Consider the following 9,923-nt stretch of genomic DNA (forward strand, 5'->3'; position numbering starts at 1 on the left):
CTCTGTTGTAACACCTCTAATATTCTGGCGCTCATATGACCTTATGCAGTTGCGAGCGCCATAAAACCTCAACTAAAACAAACAAAAGGAGTAGGGGGTTGGGGGATGGAGGTGGCATGATGGTATTTTGAGGTTGCCGTAGTCACTGACAGTGTCGTGATCGTTTCTTTGTTGTTCTGCTCGTTTGGTTACTTTTATTACAGACAGGGCGAAAATGAGACGTACGCCCTTGAGTATGTATGTGTGTGTGTGTGTGTGTGTGTGTGTGTGTGTGTTTGTGCTGGTGCATGTGTTTCTGTGTGTGTGTCTGTGTGTGTGTCTGTGTGTGTGTGTGTGTGTGTGTGTGTATGTTAAACAAAGTTTTCATATTATAAGTGAAGAGTTTATTTTACTTTCAAATTCTGGCTGTACAGTTACTTCCTGGTTGGTGACACAAATGCTGTACTTGCAAGATTTGCCCATGACTTTTTAAAAACTCCATTTTAAACTAGCATAAATGACAATCCACATAATATTATTATTTGATTTTGAAATGCATCATGTTTGTTTTTTTAGGTTTACATTGTCCAATCATGATAAATCTTCAAAAGATTTGTCAAAGGAAAAGGAACCAAAAACAACTGAAACAGCAAAAATACCAAAATTCTTTGAAATGAGCAAGCTATTGAGTTTAAGTCTTTGCTGTTGATACTATTAGTTCTGCCTCTCACTGACTGCTTTCATCCTTCAGCCTCAGCGGTGTCGTACAACTGTTTAATTTGTGCTAAAAAAAGTGTTGTACTCGTCAGGTGTGGGTGACTGGAAAGTACTGATGAAAGGTTCTACTTCTTGACCATACCTCTGTTTTTTTCTGTCTGTCCCTTGCGTTGATATTCTATTTACTCACTTAAAATCCTTGTGTCTCAGTAAGCAAGGCAACTGAACACGTGATGTAACAGCTGACTTTCTAGATATCCTTGCTCATCATCAATGTACAGAAATTCTGGATGCCAAATTAGAAAGGAAGAGCAAGGAAGACAAGACCAATCTGTGGTCAGTGACAGGATTGCAAATGTGCAACTGGAAGGTCAAGAACAGGTCTTGTTGAGAGTTGCCTATCGAGCTGGTAGGCAGATAATGAGAAATATAACCTTAAGATAAATCTGCCTGTAGACTAGTTGGTATTATAAATACATAATTATATAATACATAATGCATATATTATGTCATAGCACAGAACAGCTGTGTCCTCCACTGGCTGTGTCATTTGATAATTGATCATTATTTGTAGCTGAGAAGATCAAGAAAATGTGGTATTTTGGTAGTACAAATCGTTGTACTTTCAGAAATAAGTAATTTAAGTACTATGTTCTGAAATGTTTTATTTATTGCTTTTGATACTCAGTTCTGAACAGCAGCGCTATGTGATGTCTTGTGACAAAAGTGTTCCTTTCTCCATTGTGAAGGAAGCAACAAAACCGTCAAGCAGTGAAAGAATTTGTTTCAATTTTACCATTACCTGATTAAAGAAGGTGGTGATCTTTCACTATTTCACTGTTTCTTGTTAAGCTGGAATAGCTAGAGGTGTCATCTCTGACTCAGAGGTTGACGTGAAATGACCCTCCAGCCTTCACAGTCACATGCTGCCGTTGTTCATTTTACTATACTGAGGCCAGTCCGTTGTTTAATGTTGTCCTCCGATGTTACTCTTTGTCTTCCCCTGGCTCTGCTGCCCCACCTCCTTCCTGTCTTCCCCTGGCTCTGCTGCCCCACCTCCTTCCTTTAAACACTTTTTCACTATGGTCTTGTGTCATTTTAAGTCACCAAAATATTGCATTTTTCCATATTTTATTTTATCTTGCCGGGTTTATCTTGTGTGGAGAATCTGACATTCTTGATTATAGTGCTCTTAATGTTTTGTTTCAGTTACTCTCTGACCCTGATTGATGCCCTTGACACGCTGGCTGTGATGGGAAACTTTTCTGAGTTCCGGAGGATCTCCGACATCCTCATCAGCAAAGGGGAAGGTTTCTTCGACATGGACATTAACGTGTCTGTGTTTGAAACAAACATCAGAAGTAAGTTCTTCTAGCATGTTCAGGTTCAGTTTTACGCTTCAAATTTCAACTAGACTATCCTGCTTAAGGATGGAAATGCTATTTATGACCAAAGTACATGTATTGTAAATAGATTAGCTTTGCTATTCTTTTGTGTATGTAACATGCGCTCTTTCAAGGTAATACTGAAAGTTAGACCAAGTCAGGTTCTAAATTTTCGCTGTTATGACTTCTGCCTGGACTTTTTAATGCACTTTTGCACTTCATGATTTGTTCCTTTTCTTTTCAGTCGTCGGAGGTCTCCTGTCTGCACACCAGATGATGAAGAGAGCAGGGATGGTTGTGGAACCGGCTTGGCCTTGCTCTGGTCCTCTGCTCCGTATGGCTGACAGCATCGCCAGGAAAATTTTGCCTGGTTGGTGACATAAATACTGTACTTGCAAGATTTACACATTACTTTTTTAAGACACATTTAAAACTAGCATAAATGATTAGTCTTATCAAATATCCAAATAAATAAAGTTTATTCTCTTTTTAAAAATGGGTTGAAAAATAAATGCAACTTTCATAATGAGAAAAGAGGGTGGGGGGGGATTATTACAAGACTAGTGTCAAACTTTAAAATTTGATTTTAATTTTTTTTTCACTCTTTATTTAAGTTTTGACTGATTGCCGTTTTTAATATATCTCAGCATGTATTTGAAGTCGTTGAATGGTGCAACTTCTCCATTTTCTGTGATAGCCTCATTTTCATATATATATATGCCTTCTACTTTTCACTCTTCTTTATTCTTTTCTCAGCTTTTGATACACCCACTGGGATGCCATACGGAACAGTCAATCTTCGTCATGGAGTGCCAAAAGGGGAAACAACTATAACGTGCACAGCAGGGGTCGGAACATTTCTTGTGGAGTTTGGTACCTTGAGTCGACTCACAGGGGATCCCATCTTTGAGAAAACTGCCATGCGGGCTATTCGGTCTCTCTGGAAGTACCGCTCACCCATAGGACTGGTGAGAGAGAGAGAGAGAGAGAGAGACAGACAGACAGACAGACAGACAGACAGAGACAGCTTGATAAAATGAAACATGCAATAAAAGTGTTTATTAATGTACCCTTGCTTACAGGCCTAAAGCAAATTTACCACTTACTTTTTCTTATTTTCCATATCTGTGTACAGCTGGGCAATCATATAGACGTGAGCTCTGGGAGGTGGACGGCCATGGACTCAGGCATTGGTGGAGGAATCGACTCCTACTTTGAGTACCTTGTGAAAGGCGCTGTGTTGTTTAACATGCCAGAGCTTATTCATATGTTTAGAGGTGAGCGTTTATTTTGGTTTGCTCGTGAATGTTTTTTTGTTTTTTTCTTGTCTGCTGTTTTATGTGTAGATATTTAAATATGTTGTATATATTCATGTGTTTGCCTGGAGAAAGGCCTCAGTTGTTGGCAAAAGCTATTTTTTAGCAACGGGATAGAATGGCCAAAAAAGTTGTACCTGGTTAAGAATTTAGTTCCATCAGAAAACACTCATTTAACCATTTCTTAATAACATATTGAAAGGATTGTATTATTTAAGCCTAAATATTTTAAATTAATTGTTTTTTGCACTTGTTGTTCTTCACCGAAGGTTAAAAATGCTCTAGAAATTGTGGTTTTCTCGAGACTTCGTTTTTACACCCTGTGTTACAAAATGTGACATATCTTAAGAACTGCTTAAGATATTGGAAATTTTTTTTTTAATCAGCGTGTTCAGCATTGAAGTTGCTTAAGGAATAAGCTTTTATTTTGACATTTAAAATTTCCAACCTTTCTTCAGGCACACACATATTTGGGGGCAGGTACTAAATTGCGAATTTGGTTTAAAGAGAGAAGACAGTGTTTTCTATCAGTCAGATTGTCAAGCTGTGTTCAGAAAGTTATAAACTCACTTTAAAGATACATAAGATGCAATAATCACTTTGGGGTTTTTAAAGTTTGTCGTTGAAAGATTGTTCTTTCTTGAAAAATATATAGCCTAACAAAAATAAAAGGATCATGTTATGGTTTTTGGCTGGCAGTTTAGAAGAAAAGGAGTAGAAAAGAAATTGGTAGGAGGGCTTTTTTGTTCTCAATTGATTCCTTCTAATGTAGCACATGTTGTCATGTCCAAAGCTTCAAAATTCTATATCAACTTGTAGATGTTGAGATTGGAGGATTGGATGTGACATAAGCAATTTCCAGCATTCAGTTAGCTCGGGCTCACTGTTGTGACATTATGCTGACTTGTAATGATTTGCAAAAAGTTGGGCTACTATCTAATTGTTGGGTTTCCGTTTTGTTTTGTTTTTCTTTCAGAGTATGAAAGTGCTATCAACAAGTTCTTAAAGCGGGATGACTGGTACATGTGGGCACAGATGAACAAAGGCGGCATCACTATGCCGATGTTCACATCACTCGACGGCTACTGGCCAAGTATCAAGGTGTGTTAGTTCTATTCCTCTTGTCTACTTTCAAGTATTTTTGTCCCCGTTTCTACTTTTGTCAGTGTCTAAGAGAGCCTGCTCACACCGCTTCATGGCATTGGTTCACAAGGCAGAAGGTTGTGCTTTGCTGGACTGATACCAACTGGAACAACATCCTCACATACATTTCTCTTGGTTTAAATGTTTTTTCTCTGTGTTCAAAGTAAAGATATTCATAAATGGTGTAAAAAATGTTTTGACATAATTATTCATGTCACAGATGGTTGATGAACACTTTTCTTACTGCTTGTACCATTGTCTTTTCATTGACATTGTTTCCTTAATCTACCTTTTAACACCAGAGGACAGTGCACTCATATTTGTGCTTCTGCACCTCTGCAAAACATATTTTAATTTTCGGCTCCTCTGATTGTTCTCTTAAAAATAGTAAGATATAATCACAAGAAGTAAAGATGTTTATTGATGTAATAATGTAAAATAATAGAGCTGACCGAAGTTTTCGTGTTCAGGGATATAGTTACTGTACCTCTGTAACATGAGCTTTATTTTGAGGAGCTGTAAAACAGGCAAACAGATTGTAATCTGGAGGGTGTGATTTCACCAGGGTATGCTGGGAGATTTGGACGAGGCGATGAAGACCATCCACAACTTCCACCAAGTCTGGCGCCAGTTCGGCTTCACCCCAGAATACTACAATATCCCAAAGGCTGAGGTCCATCAGGGCAGGGAGGGTTACCCTCTCAGGCCAGGTAAGTCAGCTAACTCTATTTTAGGGTGTAACGATGTGGGGAAATATCCCATTTCTTTCAGCTGGTTTATGTTCAATATTTTAGCTGTAAAATTTTACTAGATTTCCTAGGCAGCCCTTCCTTCCTTTGAGGACATATGGAATCGCTTTAACTCCTTATCTTCGGCAAGCTGCTCCTAGAGGCTCGCAATTAGAACTGCTGTACCGGTGAGCTGCTGGCAGTGGCTCGGGTAATTTCCATTACGATTACTTTGACATCAAATTATTTTTCAGCAATTGCTGAAAACATATCTCCTTTACCAGGAATTCATTCATTAGATGAAAAACTATTGAAATAGGTTCTCTTTTTTTTGGTCAATGACCAGTTTAGTGACGTATATGTTAATTTTAGATTTCATACCAAAAGAGGGCCCCGGCATAACGGGTGTACCCCCCATTGAGGACATGTTAAATCACTTTTTTTTAAACTTAGTATGCTGGACCTCGATCCTATACATAACTATCTATTATACTGTAATTGCAAGTTGTTTACCGTTAGAACTCAGCATCAAGTTGATTTGGCCACATTTCAGAGATTGTGGAGAGTGTCATGTATCTGTACCGAGCAACAAAAGATCCGTACCTTCTGGAGATCGGAGTGGATGTCATCGAAGCAATTGAGCACAGTGCCAGAACAAGCTGTGGATATGCTACTGTAAGTTTTCTTACAACAAATTTTGTCTGGGTGGGGGGTCTTTCTCTCTTTTTCTTTGTTGATTCTCTGTGGAATGTGATCCTCAGTCAGTAAAAAAAGAATTTATAAATAAATTACACTTTTTTTTGTCCCATTGGTTTACAATGACGAACATACATACATACATAAATACATATTATAAATAGGTATATACATAAATACGTTCTCAAATACATACATAAATACACAATATTACACAAATACAGAACAGTTTACAACCAGTAGTGATCTGGCTTCCTTCCTCTTGGGTTCCATGTTGTACTTTCTCTTATAACCCAACATGGTCATTCTCCATGAGTTATTATTGCACTGAGCCCTTCATGACAGTCACCTCTCTGTCCATGTAGCAAGTTCTCTGAATTAACGAAAATCTGATAATACATCTCTGCTTTCGTTCTTCTCTATAGTCCCCTCTCTCCTCTTACTTATTCCCCATAGACTGTTACAACTTACTGACAAAATTTTTCAATTGCTGGACCTGCATGTTTGCCGACAATCGTCTGAAATCCAACAATCGTGACCCGACCCGCGAGCCGGCCGATACTATCGCTATGCTCACCTGTACTAGTCAATGTGCGAAGTGCGAGGCTTGGCCGACTGCCAGCGCTCCCTTTTTCTCCCGTTGGCTTTGTCGGCACTTTCGTATTCGTGCCAACTGCCGACGTCGGCATTTCCGACATAATTGTCGGAACTTGAGTAGAAATACGAATATATGGAAAAGGACGACGACTTAAATTATCTACTTTCAGTTTCGTGCTCGAGCGGCCATTTTGAATTTCGTTTGTTGACTGATTGTTAAGATTCATGTGGGTTCATTCAAGTCCGACTCACTTGTTCTTCTAGATCTAGATTTATAGATCATTATAGACCTCAATGGAGGATTCATATTCCAATTCTATTGTGTCAAACCCTATTATAGGTTGTGCTGTAATAATAATGTTGGTAAAAAACATTTCATCAGGTGCGTGAATTATTTATTTTTATAGTTATAGACTCAGATGAGTCCCTCTGTTTAGAATCGGATGCGGATTTCTCGTTCAAGGCCAATTATAATATAAATTCTATTCACTTGTTCTACTACATCTAGACTCTTTTTTTTAGATTACTAGATCTAGATCTATATGGTGGATTCATATTCCAATTCTATTGTGTTATTGTATCAAACCGTATTATAGCAAAGAAGGCCATAGTAGATCTATGCTCCTTGTTTGTTTTGGAGTGTGGATTTTTAAATTTTTTTTTCATTTTGGACTTGTGCTGGCCTTTTTACAGGAGGGCCGTTGCAGGTTCTTTTTCGGCGTAGGCCTAGGGTTAGGGTTAGGTCTCTTCTTTATTGTGTTTGTTTGGGATGGTCGCTCATTACTCGGAAGTCCTTCCTCTTATGACACCCACAAAAGCTCTTATTGGGGGGGGGGGGTGCGCAAAATTTTCAGACAATCTGGTTGAGGCTCACATGCAGGTCAGTCTAAATTGCTTTACTGATCTGAATAAGAGGCTATGGTTCTTCGCCTCACACATAGAAGGTGAAGGTTTGAGTTCAATTCCCACACTGACAAGTTATTATATCAAGTATCTGTCTTTCTTTTGGGGGTGGATGTACCCTAAGGGTTGACTCTGACACTAGATCAAAGAAGTGTGCTTCCTTAATGGTTTAAATGATGTTAATAAAAGTTTAAAACATGTCGTCTTTACATCAGAGTGAATTCCTCATTCCCACTCTCTGGGCCCTGTCTTTTATCAGGTGCAAGAAACTTTTTTTTTCTTGATATTTATTAAAATGAAAATGGTTTTTGTTAATGAAAGCTCTTAGTTCTAATCTTCTTTTCAACTTTAATTAATCTGTCACCTTCCAATGATTGTTGGTCTGTCTGAATTTTTCTCTGTAAAGGTCAAGGATGTGAGAGATCACCGACTGGAAGACCGCATGGAGTCCTTCTTCCTGGCAGAAACGACTAAATATTTGTACCTTCTCTTTGACCCAGACAACTTCATTCACAACAACGGTAGCCATGGCGACGTGGTGAACACACCCAGTGGGCAGTGTGTGATTGAAGCTGGAGGGTATGTGTTCAACACAGAAGCTCATCCTATTGATCTTGCGGCCGTACATTGCTGTAGTGCTGCAAAGAAAGAGGAGGACCAGGTGCTACAAGACTTTCACGATAATTTAGATCTCTTGTCACTTTTGGACTTGGATGAGGAAGGTGATAGCGAACGGAGAGCAAAAATAAAGAGAAAGAAGAAGAAGATAGAAAAAATGGAGAAACAGATAAAGACAGTTGAGGAGGAACAAAGTGGAAATTTTCAGCAACAACAGCAGCTTCAAGAACAGCAGGAGCAGCAGCAGGAGTCAGGTTTTTCTGGTGGGAATAATGGTAAAGATATACATCAGTACTTGCATCATAGAGCAGGCAATGATATCGATGAAGAAGATGATGATGATGAGGAATATGCTGATTTTGATGCATTTGATGAGCAAGAGAGAAAAGAAAAACTCCAAAATCAAAATTCGCAAAAAGAACATGTGTCTCAGAATGAGAGAACAGCAGAGGTGGAAAGGAATTATATGAATATCTCTAGCTTTGATGATCTCGATATTGACAGTCTTGTAAAGAACATCACAGCTGAAAGAGCAAGGTTGCTAGAGCAAGAATTGAAAGAAGAACAAGGATACAAGCATATGGAAAAGGGTATTGAGGAAGAGGGTTTGCAAGGGATCAACGACAATGTACGAAATGAGGAAGGTTTCAGAGAAGTTGTGCAAATGGGTGCAAAGGAAGTCCCACAAAACAGCAGTGGTCAACTGGATGAAGAAAAGTCACATAACCAGGAAGTAGTAAGCAGTCATTCAGATCAAATAGCTGACTCAAAAGTAGATGCTAATTCTGGTAAAGTTGACGGTAAATCTGTTGAAGAAGGAAATTCAGATTTGCAGAATTCTAATACTTTTGATTCTGAGTCCAATAGAATTATTGGACAAGGAACGAGAGAGCATGATGGAAAAGTTGACTTGTCAATGAAAACAGTTTCACAAGATACTGCCGCAGCATCTGAGGAGGCGAGAGTGGGTCAAGGTCAGGTGACCAGCACTGTAGATAGTGTAAAAGAGCAGGTGATTGTAGTCCAGGTGAGTCCTGGTGCCTCCTCTAGGGAGACAGAGCAGGGGCAAGCAAAGTCTGTAACTGCGCAAGAACCACAGAATTCCGAAAAACATGATACAGAAGAAGAAGTGGTTACTAACCCAGCCATTGAAAAATTTAAGTCTCATTTAGAAGATGTAATACAGCAGCAGCAAGGAAACGAAGTGTTGCAAACAGCAAAAGCTGCCGAGCCAACTTCAAAGTCGCCACTAGAGAATAAGAGACAGAATTTATTGTCCATCACCACAAAGATTCTGAATATGATCTCAGGGAGTTCTTCTGATGAGAGTCAAGAGAAAGAAACAAGTTCTCGTTCTCCAAGTCTAGGAGGTCTATATGCATCTTTAGCTAATTATCCATTAAAATATTTTCATGACCCTGCCACTATGCACTGCCCTGCACAGCCATTCCATAATCGTATATCTGTCTATGGTGAGATGTTTCCGGATCAATGATTGGATTAATGTTTGGATTGTGTGGGTTAAATGTTGGTAGTCTTGTAAGCTGTGTGCTTGAGTGTGGGGTGGATAGTATTGTGAGGGTGGGATGAATGGAATATATCCTCTTTTTGTTTATGCAGCGTGTCTTAAGTCATTGGTGCATTTAAATCGTCGGTGCTTCAGCCTGTCATTGTGACTTCCATTTTGCACCCAGTTTTAAATACTTGTACATAGGCGTGTGAGATACTCTGATGATAGGATTTATTTATTGTTCAACGTCAGAATAAGGCTGTTTGAAAGAAAACTTCAGAATCATAAGTAACTGTTTGCATTATTGTCATACGCAGTGTGTTCCTATGTG

General features: G+C 38.9%; 1 protein-coding gene across 1 annotated transcript in view; it reads left to right on the forward strand.

Annotated features, from left to right (window-relative positions):
- LOC101849317 overlaps nt 1-9,917 on the forward strand; it is a 12,945-nt gene extending 3,028 nt beyond the window's left edge. Inside the window, exons 3-10 of the mRNA XM_005105845.2 lie at nt 1,906-2,057; nt 2,326-2,451; nt 2,838-3,049; nt 3,217-3,358; nt 4,374-4,498; nt 5,106-5,250; nt 5,822-5,943; nt 7,871-9,917. Of these exons, the coding sequence (XP_005105902.1) occupies nt 1,906-2,057; nt 2,326-2,451; nt 2,838-3,049; nt 3,217-3,358; nt 4,374-4,498; nt 5,106-5,250; nt 5,822-5,943; nt 7,871-9,577 (2,731 nt within the window). The 3' untranslated portion in view covers nt 9,578-9,917. The remainder of the gene's footprint in view (nt 1-1,905; nt 2,058-2,325; nt 2,452-2,837; nt 3,050-3,216; nt 3,359-4,373; nt 4,499-5,105; nt 5,251-5,821; nt 5,944-7,870) is intronic.
- Nucleotides 9,918-9,923: the final 6 nt, after the last annotated feature.

Source organism: Aplysia californica, unplaced genomic scaffold (genome assembly GCF_000002075.1).
Source record: "Aplysia californica isolate F4 #8 unplaced genomic scaffold, AplCal3.0 scaffold00496, whole genome shotgun sequence".
Classification (NCBI taxonomy): domain Eukaryota; kingdom Metazoa; phylum Mollusca; class Gastropoda; order Aplysiida; family Aplysiidae; genus Aplysia; species Aplysia californica.